Source organism: Monodelphis domestica, chromosome 3 (genome assembly GCF_027887165.1).
Source record: "Monodelphis domestica isolate mMonDom1 chromosome 3, mMonDom1.pri, whole genome shotgun sequence".
NCBI lineage: Eukaryota > Metazoa > Chordata > Mammalia > Didelphimorphia > Didelphidae > Monodelphis > Monodelphis domestica.
Window position 1 is genome coordinate 536,202,232 of NC_077229.1, and position 25,337 is coordinate 536,227,568.

The 25,337-nt window shown below is 38.1% G+C and overlaps 1 protein-coding gene across 3 annotated transcripts in view; it reads left to right on the forward strand.

Moving 5' to 3' along the window:
• LOC103092330 (uncharacterized) overlaps positions 1-23,242 on the forward strand; it is a 39,860-nt gene extending 16,618 nt beyond the window's left edge. For all 3 annotated transcript variants that reach the window (XM_007486592.3, XM_007486593.3, XM_007486594.3), the window contains exons 3-7: positions 18,949-19,094; positions 19,803-19,841; positions 20,553-20,696; positions 21,816-21,942; positions 23,034-23,242. In XM_007486592.3, coding sequence (XP_007486654.1) covers positions 18,987-19,094; positions 19,803-19,841; positions 20,553-20,696; positions 21,816-21,942; positions 23,034-23,146 — 531 coding nt within the window. In that variant the 5' untranslated portion in view covers positions 18,949-18,986 and the 3' untranslated portion in view covers positions 23,147-23,242. The remainder of the gene's footprint in view (positions 1-18,948; positions 19,095-19,802; positions 19,842-20,552; positions 20,697-21,815; positions 21,943-23,033) is intronic.
• The last annotated feature ends 2,095 nt before the right edge of the window (positions 23,243-25,337 follow it).

The following is a 25,337-nucleotide window of genomic DNA, read 5'->3' on the forward strand; positions in this document are numbered from 1 at the left end:
GTAATGTGTAACTCTCAAAAATTGTATGCATCATTAGAGTAGTAAGAAGAATCACACATAGGGAAAGTTTGGGGCATCAAGATTATGGAGAAGGGGGGATAGAAAGAAAAAAGGAGGGGGGAATCGTTGATGGTACTAAGATATACTCCAAGAAATAGGAAAAAAAAACTAAATAGAATAATCTTTCTCACACAAAGATACACATGGGAAGGGGAGGGAAGAATTCTTCTATAAGAAGGAGAGGAAGAGAGTTTTTACTTAAACCTCACTCTCAGTGAAATCAAATCTGAGAGGGAAGAGCATCTAGATCCATTGGGATCTTGAATTTTATCTTATCCAACAGGGTAAGGGAGAAGGGAAAACCAATGGGGGGAGGGAACACAAAAAGGGGGGGATGGAGAAGGGATAGGGGGAGGGAACAAAAAGGGAGGGGCTAGAAAGGGAAACATATCAAGGGAGGGCACTAGAGGGACTGATTTAAAGTAAATCACTGGCTTAAAAGGTTATACCTAAAAAAGAAAGGTCAGAATTAGGGGAGGATATCAAAATGCCAGGGAGTCCACAAGTGACAGTCATAACGTTGAACGTGAATGAGATGAACTCACCCATAAAATGTAGACGAATAGAAGAATGGATTAGAATCCAAAACCCTACCATATGTTGTCTCCAAGAAACACACATGAGGCGGGTAGACACCCACAAGGTCAGAATTAAAGGATGGAGTAAGACCTTCTGGGCCTCAACTGACAGAAAGAAGGCAGGAGTGGCAATCATGATAGCTGATAAAGCCAAAGCAAAAATAGACCTGATCAAAAGGGATACGGAAGGTGATTATATTTTGTTAAAAGGGACTATAGATAATGAGGAAATATCACTAATCAACATGTATGCACCAAATAGTATAGCACCCAAATTTCTAATGGAGAAACTAGGATAATTAAAGGAGGAAATAGACAGTAAAACCATATTAGTGGGAGATTTGAACCAACCACTATCAAATTTAGATAAATCAAATAAAAAAATAAAATAAGAAAGAGGTAAAAGAAGTGAATGAAATCTTAGAAAAATTAGAGTTAATAGACATATGGAGAAAAATAAATAGGGACAAAAAGGAATACACCTTCAGATTGACCATACACTAGGTCACAGAAACATGGCATACAAATGCAGAAAAGCAGAAATAATAAATGCAGCCTTTTCAGATCATAAGGCAATAAAAATAATCATCAGGAAGGGTATGTGGAGAACCAAATAAAAAATTAATTGGAAATTAAATAATATGGTACTCCAAAATCAGTTAGTTAGAGAACAAATCATAGAAACAATTAATAATTTCATCGAGGAAAATGACAATGGTGAGACATCCTTTCAAACCTTATGGGATGCAGCCAAAGCAGTAATCAGAGGAAAATTCATATCCCTGAGTGCATATATTAACAAACTAGGGAGGGCAGAGATCAATGAATTGGAAATGCAGATAAAAAAACTTGAAAGTGAACAAATTAAAAACCCCCAGTAGAAAACCAAACTAGAGATCCTAAAAACTAAAGGAGAAATTAATAAAATCGAAAGTGATAGAACTATTGAACTAATAAATAAGACTAGAAGCTGGTACTTTGAAAAAAACAAACAAAATAGACAAAGTACTGGTCAATCTAATTTAAAAAAGGAAAGAAGAAAAGCAAATTAACAGCATCAAAGATGAAAAGGGATAACTCACCTCCAATGAAGAGGAAATTAAGGCAATCATTAAAAAACTACTTTGCACAATTATATGGCAATAAATATACCAACCTAGGTGATATGGATGAATATTTACAAAATTACAAACTGCCTAGACTAACAGAAGGAGAAATAGAATTATTAAATAATCCCATATCAGAAAATGAAATCTAACAGGCCATCAAAGAACTCCCTAAGAAAAAATCCCCAGGGCCTGATGGATTCACAAGTGAATTCTATCAAACATTCAAAGAACAGCTAATCCCAATACTATACAAACTATTTGACATAATAAGCAAAGAGGGAGTTCTACTAAATTCCTTTTATGACACAAACATGGTACTGATTCCAAAGCCAGGCAGGTCAGAAACAGAGAAAGAAAATTATAGACCAATCTCCCTAATGAATATAGATGCAAAAATCTTAGAGGATACTAGCAAAAAGACTCCAGCAAGTGATCAGAAGGGTCATTCACCATGATCAAGTAGAATTTATACCAGGGATGCAGGGCTGGTTCAATATTAGGAAATCCATCCACATAACTGACCATATCAACAAGCAAACCAACAAAAATCACATGATTATTTCAATAGATGCAGGAAAAGCATTTGATAAAATACAACATCCATTAGTATTAAAAATACTAGAAATCATAGGAATAGAAGGGTCGTTCCTAAAAATAATAAACAGTATATATCTAAAACCATCAGCTAATATCATTTGCAATGGGGCTAAACTAGATGCATTCCCAACAAGATCAGGAGTGAAACAAGGATGCCCATTATCACCTCTATTATTTGACATTGTACTAGAAACACTAGCAGTAGCAATTAGAGAAGAAAAAGAAATTGAAGGCATTAAAATAGGCAAGGAGGAGACCAAGTTATCCCTCTTTGAGGATGACATGATGGTCTATTTAATGAATCCTAGAGATTCAACCAAAAATCTAATCGAAATAATCAACAACTTTAGCAAAGTTGCAGGATACAAAAATAAACCCACCTAAGTCATCAGCATTTCTATATATTTCCAACACAGCTCAGCAGCAAGAACTAGAAAGAGAAATCCCATTCAAAATCACCTTAGACAAAATAAAATACTTAGGAATCTATCTCCCGAGACAAACACAGGAACTATATGAACACAACTACAAAACACTCTCCACACAACTAAAACTAGACTTGAGCAATTGGAAAAACATTAACTGCTCATGGTTAGGATGAGCTAATATAATAAAAATGACCATCCTCCCCAAACTTATTTATCTATTCAGTGGCATACCCATTGAACTTCCAAAAAATTTTTTTACTGATTTAGAAAAAACCATAACAAAGTTCATTTGGAAGAACAAAGAATCAAGGATATCCGGGGAAATAATGAAAAAATACAAAGGAAGGGGGCCTTGCAGTCACAGATCTCAAACTTTATTATAAAGCAGCGGTCATCAAAACAATTTGGTACTGGCTAAGAGACAGAAAGGAGGATCAGTGGAATAGACTTGGGGCAGTGACCTCAGGAAGATAGTATATGATAAACCCGAAGATCCCAGCTTTTGGGACAAAAATCCACTATTTGATAAAAACTGCTAGGAAAACTGGAAGACAGTGTGGGAGAGACTAGGAATAGATCAACACCTCACACCCTACACCAAGATAAATTCAAAATGGGTGAATGACTTAAACATAAAGAAGGAAACTATAAGTAAATTAGGCAAACACAGAATAGTATGCATGTCAGACCTTTGGGAAGGGAAAGACTTTAAAACCAAGCAAGACTTAGAAAGAGTCAAAAAATGTAAAATAAATAATTTTGACTACATCAAATTAAAAACTTTTGTACAAACAAAACCAATGTAACTAAAATCAGAAGGAAAGCAACAAATTGGGAAAAAATCTTCATAAAAACCTCTGACAAAGGTTTAATTACTCAAATTTACAAAGAGCTAAATCAATTATACAAAAAATCAAGCCATTCTCCAATTGATAAATCGGCAAGGGACATGAATAGGCAGTTTTCAGATAATGAAATCAAAACTATTAATAGGCACATGAAAAAGTGTTCTAAATCTCTTATAATCAGAGAAATGCAAATCAAAACAACTCTGAGGTATCACCTCACACCTAGCAGATTGACGAACAGTCCAGCAAAGGAAAGTAATGAATGCTGGAGGGGATGTGGCAAAGTAGGGACATTAATTCACTGCTGGTGGGGTTGTGAACTGATCCAACCATTCTGGAGGTTTGGAACTATGCCCAAAGGGTGATAAAAGATTGTCTGCCCTTTGATCCAGCCATAGCACTGCTGGGTTTGTACCCCAAAGAGATAATAAGGAAAAAGACTTGTACAAGAATATTCATAGCTGTGCTCTTTGTGGTGGCCAAAAATTGGAAAATGAGGGGATGCCATTCAATTGGGGAATGGCTGAACAAATTGTGGTATATGTTGGTGATGGAATACCATTGTGCTAAAAGGAATAATAATGTAGAGGAATTCCATGGTGACTGGAACAACCTCCAAGAAGTGGTGCAGAGCGAAAGGAGAAGACCCAAGAAAACATTGTACACAGAGACTGATACACTGTGGTACAATCGAACATAACTGAATTCTCCATTAGTGTCAATGCAATGTCCCTGAACATTCTGTAGGGATCTAGGAGAAAAAACACTATCCACAAGCAGAAGACAAACTGTGGGAGTAAAAACACCGAGGAAAAGTAACTGCTTGATTACAGGGGTTGAGGGGACATGTCTGAGGAGAGGCTTTAAATGAACATTCTAATGCAAATACCAACAACAAGGAAATGGGTTCGAATCAAGAACACATATGATACCCAGTGGAACCTGGCATCAGCTATGGGATGGGGGTGGGGGGGAGAGGAAAAGAAAATTATCTTTGTCTCCAATGAATAATGTTCGGAAATGACCAAATCAAATAATGTTTAAAAAAAAGGAAGAAAATGGCTACATTTGTCAGCACTGACACACATGCTAGAGGTTTGCTATCACGGGCCTAAGGGGAGAAACCTTTGGGACAAAAGTGATACTTAATACTTGATGCCATCCCCACTTAAACTACTTTAAGGTCTGTTGTTAGTCTGAAACTAGTGAAGTTGGTCTTTCCCTCTGGGAGAAACACTTATGTGACAAGGTCAGACCTGGGGCTTTCACCTTCAAGCTAAGTAAACTGGGGGTCATTAGCTCTTACTAAGTTACAATTTTGGGGACTTCTAGATTCCATGTTGACAAAAGACAAACACAAACCCCACAAAGATTCTTAAAATAATTTATTGTGTAAATTATAAGTTCTCCCCTCTCTCCCCTCAGAGTCCTATCAAATTAGAGTCAGACTAATTAGTCTTTTTAAACTGGGCCTCTAGTCAGAAGAGAGGGGAGGTTGAGCCTAGCTTACCTAAAGTTTATGCTGTAGCTCAGGGGAACAATAACCTAACTTTTTACAATAAGAGCATACCTCCTCACTCTATGGGCTTGAGGTCTAAAAGACAAAAGAGGAAGTGAAGGTCTGTTCAGGGCCTCTTTAATTTCAACTGTATTTCTGTGTAGTGTCTATTTGATTTATTTTTTTATTTTTCTTTTAATTTGGAGACCTCTTCCTGAAGGTATTTTTCCTGATCTCAGTTGTTGGATCTTCCCTTGAAGGGAGGAGAGTTGAGATTCAGATACCCACTTGTTTGTTTCAAGGAGCCATTGGGAAAAAGTGTCCCACTCAGAGCTCTCAGTCTTGGAGCCAGATGAATCAAGAGTAAACCACAAAAAATTGATTTTATTGGGATCAAAGGAGCACCATTGTGGCCCCATTGTGATTTGGAGTTCAGTCTTAGTTAAATTCTGCCAGTTTTCCAAGTACTTGGTCTATAATTTGTGTCAACTTGGAAAAAGACAGAAAACTAAAGTAGTCCCAAAGACCAAATCTTTAATCAGGACAAGAGACAGTGTTCTATGTTTGTCCATCACAGAGTCAGCACTTAACAACACAATACTAAAGCTCTGGCACTCTGGTTGCAGTGTCTCTAGGAAAACACACTGCCAAAAACGATTTCCCAAAGAATAATAGAAAATATGTGTGTCAATTTGAAATCTGGAGACCTCAATTTTTCCCTGTCCCCTGAGAACTCATCTGGAGAGAAGTCCCAGATTTAGCCATTTCAGATTGAATAATAGGCCTTAAGGTACTTAATGGTCCTAGTTGGGTGGAACTAGTAGATCTCAATCAAATGTTAAGTATCCCTTTGTCCTGGTAGTTTCTCAGGTAGTATCAAAGTCCTCTTGGTAGCCCAGTCCTTGGGTGGATCTTGCCCTTTTAGGATCTATTGTAAGTTGACCACTCCCTGATACCCCACTCTCTGGCTTCTGTTTCTTTCCCTAGCCTGTTTTGTATTTTTGTTTTGACCTTTCCCCTTTGCATCCATTGTAAAGCATCAGCCTCTCCCTGATAATCCTCACTTCCTACTTCTCTGTCCATAGTTCCCCAAATGGTATAAATGTTCCCCAAGTTCTATTGTTCTTTGGAGAATCATCTAGTGTGGTGATCCTCTAAGATGTCAACTTGAAATCTAGAAACCCCCAAGTTTATCTAGCTTGATATCTGTAGACATTGTTTGACCTTGTCACATGAGAATTTCTCCTGGAAGGAAATTCTTGTTTTTTTGTACTTTAGGTGAAACTAGCAGAGTCAATCAAATGTTAAATATCCTTTTTTCCTGATAGATTATCCCATTGTGTCAAAGCCCTTTCTCAGGTGGCCCAGGGTGGAACTTTCCCCTTTGTGCCCATTGGAAATCTAATCAGCCATACTCTCCTGAACTCAGTTTGTGATCCTCTGAGCCATCTTCTCTAGAAGTGATATTCCCATGGATATTGACCCTAGAGTCCCAGGTGTAAACCCTGTAAAGGTTTTGGCACCAGGCTCTGGATGCTGTAGAATAGTGGATTTATTTCCTCTTTTGATTAAAGATTTGATCTTTCTGACTACTTAGTAGTTCTGTGTTTTTCCCACATTAACAAGGTCTTTTATACCTTTGGGGTATAATTAAAGACAGAAAACACATACAAGCAGCCCTGGGAAAGAGACTGTAGCTAGAAGCTAGGGTATCAGGGAGTAGCCTAAAATACAATGTATACCATAGAATGGTTCTAGCCTGGTGCTAGGTCTTCTTGGGAATGGATCTCTGTAAATAATCTTATCAAACCAAAACATCTACTGTGATTGGTAGATTTAAAGACTTAGGGGAGATGACATAGGAGAAAATGCCCTTTAAATAGGAGCTCAGATTCATTCAGAAAAGCCAGTCTCTAAGGAGGCTGTTGGGAGAGAGCTCTGGAAACAGGCTCTTGGGACAGTCTCTTGAGGACAGTCAGAAGAATCCCTCTCTGGAGAAGGATGGCTGGTTGAACTGGTGTCTATATTTTTGCTTGGACAGATCTTGTGGTGAGTGATTAAGGACTGACTGATCTCTCTATTAAGACTCAGGTCTAGGCCATGTTGGCTTAAGGCCCTTCATACTTATTCCTTTCTTACTCTTTCTCTCTTTCTTTCATTCCTCATTGTATTATTAATTAAAATCTCTATAAAACCCAGTTCACTTGGGTATATTCATAATTGGGAATATTTCCCTGGCAACCACCTTATATTTGATTTGAAACAAGACACTGTAGTGAAAACATATTTTCTGCGGTCACAGTTTAAGAAAACCCCTCTTTTATCTGTAACAGTTTATGCCAAACTCTCTTTTAATTGTAACAATACCCACAAAGAGTGATAGTTTAGTTTTGTTATTGCCTACTTTAATCCCTTCAATTACTTTTTCTTCTCTAATTGCTAAAGTTTGCATTTCTAGTACAATATTAAATAATAGTGGTGATAATGGACATCCTTGCTTCAGTCCTGATCTTATTGAAAAGTCTTCTAACTTATCCCCCTGGCAGATGATACTTGCTAATGGTTTTAAATAAATGCTACTTATTACTTTAAGGAAAGGCCTTTTTATTTTTATGCTTTGTAGTGTTTTATTTATTTTTTAACTCTTTCCTTCCATCTTGGATTCAATACTGTATATTGGTTCCAAGGCAGAAGAGTGGTAAGGGCTAGGCAACGGGGGTTAAGTGACTTGCCCAGGGTCACACAGCTGGGAAGTATCTGAGTCTAGATTTGAACCTAGGACCTCCTGTCTCTAGGCATGGCTTTCAATCCACTGAGGTACCCAGCTGCCTAATAGGAAGGTTTTTTTCTGCATCTATTGAGATTTCTGTTAGTTTGATTATTGATATGGTCAATTATGTGGATGGTTTTCCTAATATTAAACCAGTCTTGCATTTCTTGTATAAATACTACCTGTTCACAGTGGATAATCCTCATGTTAACTTGTCTTTTTGCTGTTTTTTTTATTTATGATTTTTTGCATCAATGTTCTTTAGGGAAATTGGTCTGTAATTTTCTTTCTCTGTTTTTGGTCTGTCTGGTTTAGGTATCAGCACCATATCTGTGTCATAAAAAGAATTTGGTAGGACTCATTATTTGTTTATTTTGCTAAATAGATTGTATAATATTGGGATTAATTGTTCTTTAAATATTTGATAGAATTCACTTGTGAATCCATCTGGCCCTGGGAACTTTTTCTTAGGGAATTCCTTGATGGCTTGTTCAATTTCTTTTTCTGAGATGGGATTACTTAAGTATTCTATTTCTATTTTTTGTTCTTTTCATCCTTTTTTAAAATCAGTTTTGATAGTCCTCAGGCAAGGAGTAGCTCTGGGAAAGAGACTAGACCAACTCACAGTTAAGTCATAGTCATGAGCTGCTTTCTATACTAGTTAACTCATACTTAATTATAGTACTTTAATATTTACAAAATACTTTCTTGATAACCTTGTGAGGTAGAGAGGACAAGTATGTATTACTCCTATTTTACAGATGAGTAAATAGGCTCAAAGAAGTTATGGCTTACCAATAGGAAGTCACAGAGCTAGTGAGTGTTACAGAAGAAATTAAAAAATAGGTCACCATATGGCAAATGGCTCCACTTCTTAAAAAAAGTTTGAGAAAATTATAATGGAAGATTATTTCTATTTTATACAAATTGGGGTTCACACAGAAAAGCAACCCACTCTGGGTAAAAGAGTGCTAGATTTAGATTCAGAAAGACTTGGGTTCAAATCTAGCCTCTCAAACTTATGAGCTATATAATCCTGGGCATTTCACTTAACATATCTGAGACTCGCAACTCTGTAAGACTAATGGGAAATAGTATAATGTGATGATGGTGAAACTTTTAGAGATGAAGTGCCAGGCCCTGCCCCCATCCCAACCCTGAGACTCAGTGCCAGGCCTGTCCCTCCAGAGACTGGGTGCCACACCCCACCTACCCACCTTGACCCCTGCCCCCCCCCCCTTGCCCCAGACAGGGGTGGAAGCACTCTCACTGGGCTGCTTGGCAGGGGAGCAGGGGAAGTGAAGCACATGTGGAGAGGGGGAGAAGAGCATCCCCAGACCTCTGCATCCCTCTAGCTAAGTGCCATGCAGTGAGCTATGTTCCCCTTAAACCTAGTTCCTCTCCAACCCCACCATAGGAATCACCTTCAGCACAGACTCAACAGGATGCTGACTGTACTTCACCCTCATGCAGTGAGTCCTCCCCCCTCCCCAGCATCTTACCCCAAGACAAGGGAGGGAAGAAGCACTCCCATTGGCTGCTAGGCAGTGGGGGGGGGGGCATATGAGGAATGTCCTCAGGCACATGGAGAGGGGAAGGGGAACAGCTTCACTCCAAGTCCCTCTGGCTTTCTAATGACAAACTCTGGTGGGCCCATAGAAAGGGCTCTGTGTGCCCTTTTTGGCACATGTGTCATGGGTTTGCCATCACTGGTGTAGTACATAGGAAAAAGGTCTTTATTTGAATCCAAAGGACCTGAATTAAATCTCAATTGTCATTTACTATAATAGAAGGTCAGCAAGTCTCATCTCATCTTTTTGGGCCTCAGTTTCCTCATTTGTAAAATTAGGGCATTAAGTCAGATTGCCTCTGAAATCCTTTCTAGCTGTAAGGTTTCTATAATCTATAAACGAGAGATGATTTGTAATCTGCATTGATGGCGGTAATTCCCACATTAATAAAATCATGTATTCTTGAAATATTGATGTATTTAAGGGGAAATGGAATACTCAATTATCTTGATCTCTATCTCTCTCTGTCTCATCATAGTATACTCTAGGTCATTGATGGTGAACCTATGGCACGGGTACCAAAAATGGCATACAAAGCACTCTTTGTGGGCACTTGGCCACCCTTCCACCCTGAAGAGTCTATTACTAGAAAGGTAGAGGGACTTGGTCAAGAATTGCCTCTTCCAATGCATCCAAAATTAGAAGGGAAGCAACAAATTGGGAAACAATTTTCATTACAAAAACATCTGACAAAGGTCTAATTACTCAAATTTATAAAGAGCTAAACCAGTTGTACAAAAAAAAATCAAGCCATTCTCCAATTGAAAAATGGGCAAGGGACATGGATAGGCAGTTTTCAGATAAAGAAATCAAAACTATTAATAAGCACATGAAAAAGTGCTCTAAATCTCTTATAATTAGAGAAATTCAAATCAAAACAACTCTGAGGTATCACCTCACACCTAGCAGATTGGCTAACATGTCAGCAAAGGAAAGTAATGAATGTTGGAGGGGATGTGGCAAAGTTGGGACATTAATGCATTGCTGGTGGAGTTGTGAATTGATCCAACCATTCTGGAGGGCAATTTGGAACTATGCCCAAAGGGCAATAAAAGACTGTCTGCCCTTTAATCCAGCCATAGCACTGCTGGGTTTGCACCCCAAAGAGATAATAAGGAAAAAGACATGTACAAAAATATTCATAGCTGTGCTCTTTGTGGTGGCAAAAAATTGGAAAATGAGGGGATGCCCTTCAATTGGGGAATGGCTAAACAAATTGTGGTATATGTTGGTGATGGAATACCATTGTACTCAAAGGAATAATAAAACAGAGGAATTTCATGGGGACAGGAATTGCTGCAGAGTGAGAGGAGCAGAACCAGGAAAACATTGTACACAGAAACTGATACACTGTGGTACAATCGAATGTAATGGACTTCTCCATTAGTGGCAATACGATGACCCTGAACAACTGGGAGGAACCTAGGAGAAAAACCACTATCTATATCCAGAGGAAACACTGTGGGAATAAAAACACCAAAGAAAAACAACTGCTTGAATACATGGGTTGAAGGTATATTGTTGGGGCTGTAGACTCTAAATGAACATCCTAGTGTAAACAACAACATGGAAATGTGTTCTGATCAAGGACACATGTAATACCCAATGAAATTGCATGTTGGCTGTAGGAAGAGTGGGTGGAGGGGAAGGGGGGAAATAATGTGATTATTGTTACCAAGGAATAATGTTCTAAATTAACTAAATAAACTTATTCAAATGGGAAACAAAGAATTGCTCCTTCCCCTCTCCATTGTGTTTGATGACATTTTTTCACATGATCTGCCCCTCCACCCAGCAGCACAATGGGAGCTCTTTCTTCCTCTCCAGAGTAGGATTAGGAGGTGGGGCATGGCACATGGGGGGGGGGGGAAGGGCAAGCATAACACTCCATCTCTAAAAGGTTCACCCTCACTGCTCTAGGCAAATTGTGACATAGGCAGAATTGGTTATTCTTCAAGTTGGTCTTGTTATTCAGAGCCTTTTCCATTCTTTGTTCATTAAACTTGTCCTCCCCATACCCAAAATTTCCTTAGGACTGTGAACCTTAAAAATTCCCAGACACTACTTCATAAGGTTGGGTTAAGACCATTCCCCATTGGGACCATTCCCCATTTGGACAGTGAAGGTACTTGATCAGGAATGTGAGAACTCTACTTCACCATATTTAAGCATGCCTTAGGGGAAGATAAAGTTGTAAACTCTTTGCTGAACAATGAAAGTACTTAAACCCATACTTATAGTAAGACAAAAAGTTCTTAAGCTGTGCCTATTTTTGGATATAATACAAAAGGGTGATAAGTACCTATAAAGGTCAGGCAACTTGTAAACTTACAAGGAGCAAAGAGGTGAGAACTTACTCAGAGATTCTAGTCTACTCAGGTGTGAATTACTCAAAAGATTAGTCTTCTTAGGTGTGAACTAAGAATGGTCTGTCCTTTGGAAAACGTCTACTGTGATTGGTAGATGGGAGAACTTAGGGGAGGTGACATAGGAGAAAATTCCCTTTATAAGGAGATGAAAATCTGTGATTAAGATGACAGTCTCTTGAGAACAGTCTCTTAAGAACAGTCTCTTGAGACAGTCTCTTGAAGACAGTCTGAGGGAGGCTGACTCTGGCTGGAACTCCCTCTGAGTACTCTGTCCCTCTGAATCCTTGCTTGGACAGATCTTGTGGTGAGTGATAAAAGACTGACTGATCCCTCTCTTCCTAGGCTGGCTCATGCTGGCCTACGCTGGTATAGCCCTTTTCTCATTATTTCCTTTTTCTCTCTTTCTTAATTCCTCATTTGTATTAATTAAAATCTCTATAAACCCAGCTGACTTGGGATTATTGAATAATTGGGAATATTTCCCTGGTGACCACCTTATATTTGATTTAAAACAAGACACTGTCTTGAAAACATATTTTCTGCAGTCACAATTTACTCATCCACACTTATATCTACTACAGTTTATGGCCTCAACTATTTTTTAATTATTACAGGACTCTGAACTTGCTCCTTCTTGAATCTTTAAAGGAAGAAAGATCTAATCAATTGGATGTACACTAAAGTAGCTGTGTGTGTATGTGTGTGTGTGTGTGTGTGTGTGTGTTTGTGTGTATTTGTGTTCAAAGTACACTTTGCCAGGGATTGCCCAACTCACAGGAACGAATTGCTAATAATGAGATTTCAAGAGGGATAGTCTGGCTTCTTCAAATACACCACTGTTGGAAATCATCCCTGAACTGACTCATATAATGGTCACACACTTTAGAATGCTTTTGTAACACAAAGGTTCAGACATTAAGCAAAGGCAGCTACTACATAAAGGCAAATTGACATTTGCAGTAATAGTCAGATTTCCAATTTAAAGAATGAGACACTTAAAATGAAAGATATTAACAGTATTTACTGGAATCTGTCATTCATGGTAGTGAAGAAGTCATCACATTTTTATGCAGAACAGTTGTTAGACCTTTTCTTAACCAATCTAAAATAGAAAATTCAACCTCTATGTGATAGTTATCACTATTCACATATAGTATTTATAACTCTCTACACATATTCAAAGCAGCTGATCCAAGAGTCAGAATTAGGTGCAATAAGTGGAAGTTGTAGAGAGGAAGATTTCAATTTGAAACAGGGAAAAATTTCCCAACATCTAGAGTCTCCAAAAATTGAATGAGCTTTCTCAAAAAAGAGAGGTTTCCACCTCAATAGAGATCTTAAAGTGAAGTCTAGATTTTTAGAGTTGCCTGGATCAGGCAACATTTCTGGTCTCAGACACCAAAACTGTTAGTTATTACTTTGATGGCCTCTGAAATCCCTTCCAATTCTATGATTCTGTGACTCTGTGTTATTTACTTGACAATCCTATTGAATATATGCAAGAATCCTAACCTGCTCTTTCCTCTTCATATCTCCTCATCCTCCAAAATAAAATTTTATCTGTTGGCAAGGAAACTTAAGGAAGAGGGATCTTCTTGTGCCCCCTATAAAGGGGGAGAATATCTAGAATAAATCTCTTCACAGAGAAGTCTGACAATGCTCTGAATTCAAAGGAGTCTGGCACCTATCTTTACCTATCAGCTGATGCTACTTGACGACTTATATAAGCAGGAAATTTCCTATAAGCCAAAGAAAATCCTTCCCTTTCAGGTAAAAATAATATGTTTAATTATTAACTATCAAAGGGGCCATGGGAAACCAGGAGAATTTGAGAGACTAGTGTAATGTTGGTGGGGTTTTGGGGATGAGTTTAGATGTTTATTAGGGCCAGTAAAAGAATATTAAACTGTTTTGGGAAGGCCACCCAAGCCCAGGGCTGGCAGAGCCAGACACTGAGGTAACAAACACAGACCACTATATAACTGGGGCAGATTGTTGGATTTATTAAATAAGGAAAGGTAAAAGGGGATTTGGGATAATCCTAAACTATGTTATCTATCCAAACCCCCCAGATCTAAATATCTCTTCAGAGATTTCTTCAGAGTGAATTGCCTACTCTACTCCTACCTAACAGTCTAAGCTAAACCTACAACTAAACCCCCCTTAGTTGGGTTTAAGGAAAGGGTCTATGTAAGCCTTTGATAGAGACAGGGAAGGTCTTAGATCCAAAAGGATCCAGGCCTGATCTCACAATCACTACGGATGGTTCAGGATCACCAGGAACTGCCTTGATGAAATACAGCAACCAAAACAGCAAGCAGGACAAGATAGTATTAGCCACTAAGGAAATGTAGCTACCATCCCCAGATATTCTCCAGAGGGCAGCTAATAGCCTCAATCCCAGTCTAACCCTTCCTTCAAAGTTCCAGAATTTTCCTGCTGGTCTCATGCCACTTCACACTACAAATTTACACACTTTTCTACATAATTTAACTTTTCCTTATAACAGTTCTCACCTTTGCACAGTCAAAATAGTGTTGAAAACAACATTTTGGTATTTGTGCACTAACAAACTTATATACCACCTAAACTAAATTCTTACCCAAAACAATAAACAGTCTACACTCCCTAATCTTATCCTATCTACCACTACCTTATTCTAAACATTAAAAATAAGGTTTCCCACTGTTTCTCCTTCCTTGGCCTCAACCATGTCCAAATATGAAACAAAGTATTGTGTTATATTGGCCACTCTGAATTGGACACTAAAATATATAAGGTCCACATTTGTTTATGTAAAGAGTTTCTTGCATGTAGTAGGGATCCAGTATGTAAAGGTAAAAATAGTAAGCAGAGTATAAAAAAAAAGAAACCAGAGCCCCAGCAGCCTAACTTGCTGGAGCCCCAGCAAAGACCCCCAACTGGTGTGGGATCAGCCCATTTATAGCCCAACCCAAGCCAGGATGTAAGAAAGGGGAACCCTGGGAAGATTAGAGAATGCTGGGGTATGAAGTCTCTGGGGTACAATTTTTTAAAAACACACAAGTAGTTGAATTAGATGATCTGTATGATTCCTTCCACCTCTTAGGATTCTTTGGTTCTATGATTCTTTCTGCATCATAACTGTAAAATGCAATAAATTCAAGAATATGACAACAATGTAGCAATTTTCTAGTTTAAACCACTATAGTTCCATGTATCCATGCAGAACAAATAGAAAAATATGCCTTCGATGAAGTAAGTATTTCTCCCCAAATTTTTATGCCAGGTATAATTAATAAGTCCAGAGTTGTGATTTTTTTGTATATATAGAACTCCTAGTCCAGAAATTCTTCATGGATGCAGATTGGCAATTTATTTGTAATTTATAATTTTTTCTCTTAAAAATGTCATTTTTTACACCACATTGTTTGTAATCTTCCTTTTTAACATTTTTTTTAAAGCTCAGCAAAGCCAAACAATACACAGACTGTTTTATATCATATTCAGTATTTCATACCTATCAGTCCTTACCTCTCAGATGAAAGGAGTACATATTTTATAGAATCAAGTTTGGTCATTATAATTATACAAGGTTTAGTTTTATTTTATTGCATTTACAGAGTTGTAGTCATTGTGTATATTGTTGTCCTGAATCTGTTCATTCTATTCTTCATCAGTTCACAAAAGAGTCTCCTGTAGTGCATAGAAAGTTAGTCTAAAAACCAGGAAGATCTGGATACTAGGCTCTGCTCTGGCACCTTTTTCTGATCTTTCTTTGTTATCACCATGGTTTAGCAAAGTACCTATCAGAGATGATGGTCACTTAATAAATGCTTGCTTAGAACCTCTCAGTGCTTCAGGCAACTCTTTAAGACTTAACTTGCCTCTGCAAAGGGCATTTTCTTACCTGGGAGTTTCCAGTTCCTAGGAAACCACAGGTCTAGAATTATTGATATTGTTTCATATATGTAATGACATCTAAAAGAGAGTCTTGGGCCCTAAGAGATGAATTAACTTGATTAAAGTCATATGGCCAGATTGTTTCAGAGACAAGACTTCAATCTGAGTCTTTTTGACTTCAAAGTCAGTCTACTATCCATTATGCCAGGCTGTGCAGACCATAGACTTGGGACAGATAGGGAAGATATTCTGAAAGCTCTCCCCAGGAAAGCGCGTGCGCGCACACACGTGCACACACACATCATTCCAAAATACAGGTAATTTTTAAAAATTTAAATGTGTGATACAAATATCTACTCTCCATACTACCAGTTACTTAATATTAATTAGATTGCATCTTTCTACTTCAAGCATATAGGAAATCCTATTTGCTTAATTATCTAATGGCCCATCTTTCCCATCAAAATTCTCCTAAAAGCCTGTGGTCTTCCACATTAAAGATTTGACTGTATCTCTGCCTGTATATGCTTATTTCAGGGTCAGGAAGAGAATAAAGGCAGAGGTCTTAAGAAGCAAAAAGAACAAAGATATGGCCTCTCTCCTAGAATGTTCATACTGCCTTTTTGCTTGAAAAAGGCCATAGAGGTTATTTAGTCCAAAACTCATTTACAAGAAATCAAGCCTGAAAAAAGTAAAATTCCTTTAGTAGAGAAATTGTGCAAGTATTTAATTCATATTTGTACCTTCAATCACACCTGGTTCCTAGTAGACACAATAAATATTTACTGAATTGCTATATGTTAATCATGAAAAGATCACCAGGTATTTCTTAAAATTGAGAGGCTCTAGTCCTTTTTTTCAGTGAGAGTAAAGTCCACTCCATAACAAATTGAAATGTACCTCTCTTTGTACATTCTCCCTATCTTAAAAAGCTCTAGTGGAGAGCACTGATGAGAGCTTCACAGTTCCCAAATTCCCTGTAGTAGCTTCCCCTTAATTTTGCGGGAGGACTGGATTATTGCCACAATCATGAGTAAAAAAAGAAAGGTGACAGAATTGAGATCACCTCTCCAAATATCCCACACCTTTCTCCCTCCAGACACCTCCCACCTTCATAAGGAAATTCTAATTTTTATTTCCCATGCTCCATGTCTATGGCTCAAAGGGCCAGCTGGGGTGAGGGCCTAAGCTAATATTCTTACAGTTCAGGTGATAGGCCTCATAAATCAAGTTTCAATGACATCCCACAGTACTCCAACTTGGTTAAGAAAAGTAATTTTGCTTTCCCCCCCCTTGGGATGCAAGAAGCTAAGTTCCCACTGGTGTCATTCCCAGCCAAATCTTGCTGTGAATCATCTGCTGTTCATTACTTGAGTCGTGTACACATTCCCTTTTCTCAATCCAAACATCAGCAATCCTGGGCAGGCATTGCATCTGACAGCTGCTGTTCTACAGAGCTCTGATCTAGTTTCTCTCCCATCCAATGCCCTTTCCTCTCAACCCCGCTCCACCCACTGCTCTGGTTCCCGGTCTCTGTAATGCCTGTGACATTTACCAGGATTCATGTAGGGCACTCTGCCTCAGCATCTCGAAGTGATGACTCCTAGGAACTTCCCAAGGACTAAGAAGCAGCAGGACTCAACAAGTGGGGGGAGGGGTGGGATGCGGTTGGGGAGGGGTATGAATATATATATTGGGGGCGGGGCTGACTGAGAAGTGGGTGAGCTTCTTTGACTTTCTTCTCTGAATGTCTTCTCTCAACTTGGGAGATAAAAGTTGACTTCCTTGGGAACTGTTTCCCGGCGGGATTGCGATGTCCTGAGCCTCCCTCTCCTCCTGGAGACCTCTTCTCCCCTTGAGTCTCGTTCTCCTCTCCTCGAACTGCTGCCCCTCCTATTTTTCTTTCTCCCTTTCCTCCTTCCTCTTCCTTTGCATCCACTGCATATGAACTGGAAGTGGTTGAAAGAAAATCCAAGAGCAAAACCTATCTACTACCCCCAATTCTTGAAAATTTCTGCCCCCGCTTCTCTTTATCTTGTTAGGAACTTAGTATTTCATTTAATTCGTAGTCTAACAACTCCTGGTGCCTTATGCTGGAGTGCTGGGCGCTGCAACTGAGCTCCCTGCGCTTTCTCTTACTTGTGTGTTGGACAGCACCTCCGCATCTCGTTCCCTGCAATTTGACTTCTGTGTCCAGTATTAAGTCGCTTTGCGTTCATTTGGAAACTATGCAGCTAGGGAGAGGGAGGTCGGAACTCGAAGGAAAGTAGCTCTTTGTCGCCAAGATTTTACAAACACTCCCAGTCAGTGTTGTTTCCACAACACCCTAAGTCTCCTTCCCTCTAAATTGTAGTCACTGATAATTAGTCTTTTTGATCTAGATTATCCGCTCGGTACCTGTCGGTTAAAAGTATCTTTCCGAAAAGCAGAGGTTTTGTTTACAAAACCCACCAGACCATTTCCCCTGCCCCCTTCACTTTAAAAGGAATAAGTATTCAAACACGCCAGCACTAAGCAACTCTATTTTGATCTTCAAACTGGCAAGCCATGCTATTTCTTCCAGCTGTAGTCCTCGTAGAAAGCATAATTAACTTTCCCTTAGTCACAGAATGAATTAAAAGCCATTGGGTAAAATGGAAGCTGTCAGAGATGTCAGATGGGGTAGTGGAGTCAAGTCTCAGACCCCGAAAGAATGATGCCCTCAGGGAAATCTCTTTCTCAGCCAGTAAAGGTGCCTTTAAGATCAAAGAAACTGGGACCAGAGATGTCTCTTTGAAATGAATCTACCTTTTAAAATCAGGATTCTCTGACAGAAGGAAAGGAGGAAGGAGTTAAGGGAAATTCCTGGTGATTTTACTTATGTTAAAATTCCATAGATTTGGCTGCTCTTATTTTTTTGTGTCAGCAATAGAAAGTATGACATACCAAAACATCATTGGCCTATGAAAGAAAATCAAAATTCCCCGTAGGCGGGAAGGTACTTTAAATGTGGAGCCAGCCAAGCTTTGGTGATCAGGGAGACTCCAATGGCTGGCAGCAGCATGGGTGAATATAAGGCTATTTGGTATTCATTTTTGAGAGAAAGGATAGAGTCTGTCTTCCCAGAGCTAGTCCAACCAAGGGCAGCCCTTCAAAGTATAGGCATTATAAGCCAGTAGATAGAACATGGGGTCAGGGCCAAGACTGGTCAGGGGATTCTAAGTAGGATGGCTGAGTCTTAATATATTTGTTTTGATAGTTTTTTTCAGGTGGTTCAACTTATTTCAACTGACTGGAATGGTGTTATCCTACAACTTCAGTAGCTGCAATCACTACCAAATGGCCAGTGACTATGAAAATATAATATATAATGAGAAACTGGAATCTTTGTATAATTCAGAAATGGTGAGTGACAGGATTTAGGATGCATCATCATAGAAACACTAGTTGCAAAATAAAAATGTTTTCCAGTTTTAAAATGTAAGAAAAACAATTGTCAATAGCTGAAGCATAGGTTTTTATGACCTTTCTAAAAGAGTCTAATGTTTCAGCATAATCTCAGGGAAAGTTTGATACTTTCTGAAAGTAGTCAAATTTTTCTCAATTTATTTTATTTTATAATTTTATCTTAAGTTAATAGGATGTGGAATATAGTCAATCAAATGCTTGGGCAACATAATGAATAAGAATGCTTTCTTGAAAATGAGCATGTGTGGGTAAAGGGATGTCTACTTCAGGACAAAAACTCGGTGTGTGCGTTTTGTGTATACATTAAATTTAGAATACATAATCTAGCTTTTGAGAGAAGAATTTAGGAATCTTTTGAGTAGGACCTTGTAAACATTTCTTTCCTTGAAAGGAAGGGAACAAGCACTTATTAACTAAGAATATTATCTCATTCAAAAATGGTAGAAAACCAGAAGGAAAGGGACCAGAAGGAAACACATCCAGAGAAGAAACTGAGCCCACCAGGAATAATTTAAATTCCCTGAAATGTGGTTGAAATGAGTTTAATGGAATGAGTTGGTAGGAAGACAAATCATTCCCCTTTGATGTTTCTTTATCTATACTTGGACTGAGAGCATTTACTCTTAGTTTGTCTTTTTTCTCTAGCCATCATCTGAAGATAGTAATTTGTTCTGTGAAACCAAGGTGAGTAGGTTTACTGTTGAAGGATGGGAGAAGTGAGGGGAAGGGAAAGCCCATCCAGCCAGTTCGAAGCTGAGCTGTTGAACTCAGGGAGACAATGGCTAGAGATATTTCTTTAGTATGGACTGAGTGCCTTTGGCCTGGATTGATCACATTTTGGGATAGCAGACAAGGTCCTCAACTGGGTTGGGGTGAAAGGAAATGGGGAACGGATATGGATGGAGTGGGGGTGTAGGGTAGAGAGTTGGGAGTGAGGAAGAGGAATGAAGGAATCCAAATTACTACCTAGAATTCAGGGGTGGGACTGGGAGAGGGGTCTAGGTCGCCACCTATGGGTTTCACTCTGACTGAACCTTGGGTCTGAGATTTCAGTAGTGCCAGCGAATAAAGGAATTTTGGAAGAGCTAATATAGCACTTCCTTTTGATGAATTCTCAAATTGTTCTTTTTTTCTTCCGTCTCTTCCTCCTCCATCCATCCATTTACTCTCTCATCTCTCCTACTCTCGGCTGTACTTGTTTTTCTTCTTCCATTTCCCCTTTCTCTGCCACTCCTCACCTCCATTCCTTCCATTTCTCTCCCTTTCTTCTCCTGCCTCCCACACTCTTTCTATCTTTACGGATCCCCACCCTCTCCTTTCCCCAGCTTTCTCTTTCATGGATTTTCCCCTTTCCTTTCTTGGTTTTCACTTTCTCTTTCAACCCTTTCATAACAGAGTGATTGTTTAACTGTCATAGAGCAACTTGCCCGCAATTGGTCAAACAACTGTTCCTCTGAAATGGGGGAAACTTTGGAAGCCTTTGTCAATAGGACTCGCATTGCTCTGAAGAGTTATTGTCCAGTCTTCCAGGGAAATCAGGTACAGGCTGGCATTGATGGCAGTCTAGCTCTTTATTGTTAATACTTTAAACTTTTTTTTTTTAAGCTTCTGCAGTAATAACTGAACAAGAATTTCTGACCTGGAGCTCCTACAAAGGAGTTGTTTTGCTTCTCCTCCTTTTCTTTTCCTGACACTCCACTCCCTGAAAAATAACTGTGATTCCAAGAACATTTTAACTGTGCTTAAGAGAAAGTGGGGCAATACAAAAACTACAGTATGGGAATATATTCTTCCGAGCTGGATCAAGAAACTCTGGTGGGTGGCTCAAGATAGAAATAGTGTGGTAGAGTGAAAAATGCATGGCTTCAGGGGTTTTCATTTGAAGCATATTGATACAATTAAAGTGGCTGTCACTTTACTTCATCTCTCCAGGCTGCAGTTTCCTCATTTGTAAAATAGTGGGGTTAGATAAGATGATCTTGAAAAATCCCTTCCATTAGTCAGAGGCAGTGATAGTAATTGAAAAAGCTCTGGAGCTATCAGCCAAAGTCTCCTGTTATGAGTATACTGTTATAAACAACTGTGACAAAGGCCTCATTTGTAAAAAGGGGACAACTTTTGCACTACCTTCACCACAGGGCTGTTTTGAGAAAAGTGTGTTGTGAAATGTTACGTAAATGTGAACTATTATTATTTCTTCCAAAATGATCAGAGCCTGGTCTAAAAGTATTTTTAAACTTCCTTAGAGAACCTAAGTCTTACAACAAACTTCTAATAATTCTAAAATATTCAGCTACTCTGTATTATTAGGGTCTTTTTGACCAAAGATGACTCTGAAATGGCTCATTATAGTACTTTTATTTTTCCTTTTCCATCTGGAGATCATCAAATAAAAAGATAAAAATAATTGATATTTATATACTGTTCTAAGGTTTGCAAACATGTATTATGTACATTATTTCTTTTGTGTTTCAAAACAACTTCTTTTATTATCCCCATTTTACAGATAAGGAAAATGAGGCATAGAGATGTTAAGTGATTTTCCCAGAGTCATACAGCTAAGTGTCTGAGACTAGATAGGGTGAATGTTGAGGGGCTGAGTGTTCTTAAAAGTATACAAAGGTAATTTTTATAACTTTATGTTCTCCTGTTCTACAGACAAATAACATGCAGACAACAAAAAACAACATGGAAGAAGGAATTAAAAAAATGACATGCCCTGAAATAGCTAGGAACTTATTAGATATATGGAGGGAGTACTGGAAAGAAACAGAAAATCAATCAAGTATGTGGACCATCTTGATGTTTTTAAAATGCTGTCAGTAGTTTTCTTGTTAATTATAAAACTTTTAAAAAATTATTTTTATTTTTAAAAATTTTCCATGGTTACATGATTCTTGTTGTCTCCCTCTCCTCTTCCCTCCTCCCTCCCAGAGTTGACAAGCAATTTCACTGGGCTATACATTATAAGGCTTTTAATAATGTGTTTTGTAAACATTTTAATACATATTGTCAGCTGGTTTGAGGGCTCCCTGGACCTCTAGAAAAATGCTATAAGGAATTTCTAGAGTAATTAACCACTACCAAGTCATGTGCTTCAGGAAAATAATTCTGCTTTGGAACCTACAGAGAAGTGTGTTCCTGGGGAAAAGAGGAGAATGGAGAGCTGGAGTCAGTAGTTCTCCTTGATAGGTTAATTACTAGAGGAAAATAAAACCAGACTTCAAAAGAATTTAAAATGTGCACCTTCCTGGGGCAACTAGGTGGCTAAGTGGACAGAGAGCCTGGAAATGGAAGGTCCTGGGTTCCAATATAGTTTCAGATTCTTCTGAGTTATGTGTGATCTTGGGCAAAACACTTGACCCCAGTCACCTAGGCATTCTTCTGCCTTAGAACTAATACTTGTATTGACTCTAAGATGGAAGGTAAGAATTTTTTAAAAAATGTGCACCTTCCAAATCTTGTCACTATCTTCTTTTATATTTTCATCAACTTGATCTTTTTTTAATGAGTGTTTCACTAGTTTAAAATTAAGTGAGCTGTTCTGAATTAGGTTGAACTGTTTAAAAAAAAAAAGCAGGCTCCTAAGCAATATATACAGTCTATACAAACTGAATTAATAACAAATAACAGTAATAATCTAATGATCTAAGAACATATTTGTGATTTTATAGTAATCATGTTCAAAGAGTTTTGTGTTTTTAGATCCACATTATAGTCTTATGTACCTTTTTGAACAATAAACCCAAGAAGAAGATATCAGAAATAGTTGTTAGTCAAAAAAAAGTTCAATGAAAATATCTAAATTTTGAAATATTTCTCAAGATAAGCCATTTCACTCAAGCATATCATTAATTTTGTACATTTATTTCACAGCTAGAAGAGGAGGGGGAAAGAAGAGAAGACGAAGTTTGAATAAATGGAATAAAATCCTGAGAAGAACTTGCAAGGAGAAAAAATGTGGATATATTATTAGTTCAGATTTTTAAAATTCTTGGAATGATAAGAATAATAAGATCAAATGTGTATATTAATCCTGAAAAATACATTTAATTTTTATAAAGATTATTTATATTTTTAAAACATTTACAGACTGGATTTTTAACTTATTTTGTGAATAATTAAAAATGTACTGTCCTATACTTGTCTTATAGGGTTAATATGGTAGTTTTGCTGAACTTTTTTCCCCCCTTTTTTGTTACTAGGATTACATTTTTTTCCACATTTTTTGTTATCAGATCTAACTGGGAAGAAGAAAAGAAAGAGGTACACTTGGAATTAAAGTGGGGTCAAAACAAAAATAAAAATAAAATCTATATCCAGGGATATTACAGAGGAAAATTAATTAAGTGATCTCTAATGAGACTGACACTTAGATTTTAGGAGTCTGTGAGCAGTTGGATAGAGGGCTAGACCTGTGGTCATGAAGATCTGAGTTCAAGTGACCTCACACACTTACTCACTGTGTGACCCTAGGCAAGTCACTTAACTTATGTTGGCCTTAGTTTCTTCAACTGTAAAATGGGGATAGCAAGAGCACCCACCTCAGAGAGTTGTTATAAGGATCAAATGAGACAGTAATGTGTGGAATGAAATTTGTGCATTATTCCCCAATATACATTGATTAGTATTAGTAATCATAGATTGGCAACTTCCTATAGAAAAATAGTGAAGCTAGATGTGCTCCACTAGGAGATATCAATCTCTCCTTTTGAAGAGTAGAAGAAACCCCCTCCCCAAGCAGCTTTATATATGTTAGGGGTAGCCTAATTCTTATGAGAGAAATCTCAAAACTTTTTAACTGTGCTAATCTTCACTACATGTCCTGAGAAATGTTTCAAAGAATGTTTCGGCCTTGGACAGGCTTAAAACCCTGACTCAACTAAAAAATGCAAACCTAAGGAATATTTCCATCTGTTTAGAAACATCAGAAGCCTGGGATTGAGGAGGCTAGAGGAAGACTGTGGAGCTGTGGAGCTGTGGAGTCTCTCTCTCTCTCTCTCTCTCTCTCTCTCTCTCTCTCTCTCTCTCTCTCTCTCTCTCTCTCTCTCTCTCTCTCTCTCTCCCTCCTTCCCTCCCCCCCTTGTAAGGATGCTGTTTAGGCCCTGACAGTGTTTTCTTCACTCTATGCTTCTGAATAAAGTCATGTGAACTCTGTGAGCATTGAGTCTCCTGTCTACTCATTAGAGTGATCCTGGGGGTATGAGTCGCCCCCACCCCCCCAATTTCACTCCACACAGTAATCATAAAACATTAACAGAGGCTCAGGGTAAGCAGTATATAAATGTGTAGCTATGATTATGTTAGCTACTATCTCCTTTTAATATTCAGGAATGCTGAGGGAGTTTTTCCTTTCCTCTTCCTCCTAACCATCAGAACTGTGATATTATTTAATTTGCATTTTTTTGTGCTAGTATATTTATTTAGAGACCTAAATTTATCATTTCTGCCCACCAAGGATTTCTAATATGTATAATAATAACCTCCTTGGAGTTTACTTATCCAATTCACATCACCCTAGCCAGGATTGTTGTGGGGGTTGGGGGATGGGGCTATCCTCCTAAATACTATAAAACAACTTTGTTTTAATATCACACAGCTATCAAATTTCTTGAGATGGGCAGTGTAACTTAGTGTAACTGACTCATACATTTTCCCAACATTTTATCTCAATGCAAAGTAGTAAATTTCGACTTTGCAAAATTGTCCTACTAGGAGAACACAATTCCTCTTAAAATGAGATCAGAATAAAATCAATATTTCTTTGGATCTATTTTTACCAATAGTATCATACTAAATTTCAATTTTTATTTACCAGTTAATCTACTACCACAGACTTAAAAGGGAGCTCTTTTTTTTTTAACCCATACTTTTTATATTAGAATCAATAATACTAAGTATCAGTTCCAAGGCAGAAGAGTGCTAAGGGTTAGTTAATTGGAGTTAAGTGGCTTGTCCAGGGTCACACAACTAGGAACTGTCTATGGTCAAATTTGAACCAAGATTGTCACAACTCCAGCCCTGGCTCTCTATCTACTAAGATGCCTAGCTGCCCTTAGTACTATCACAATTATCCTAATAGGGAAACTCCCTTATATTACATTCTGATTTAGTTTCAGGAGGTATTTCGACCAAACCAAATTTGACCAAACCCCAAATCTGGGATTTGTAACTTATTAA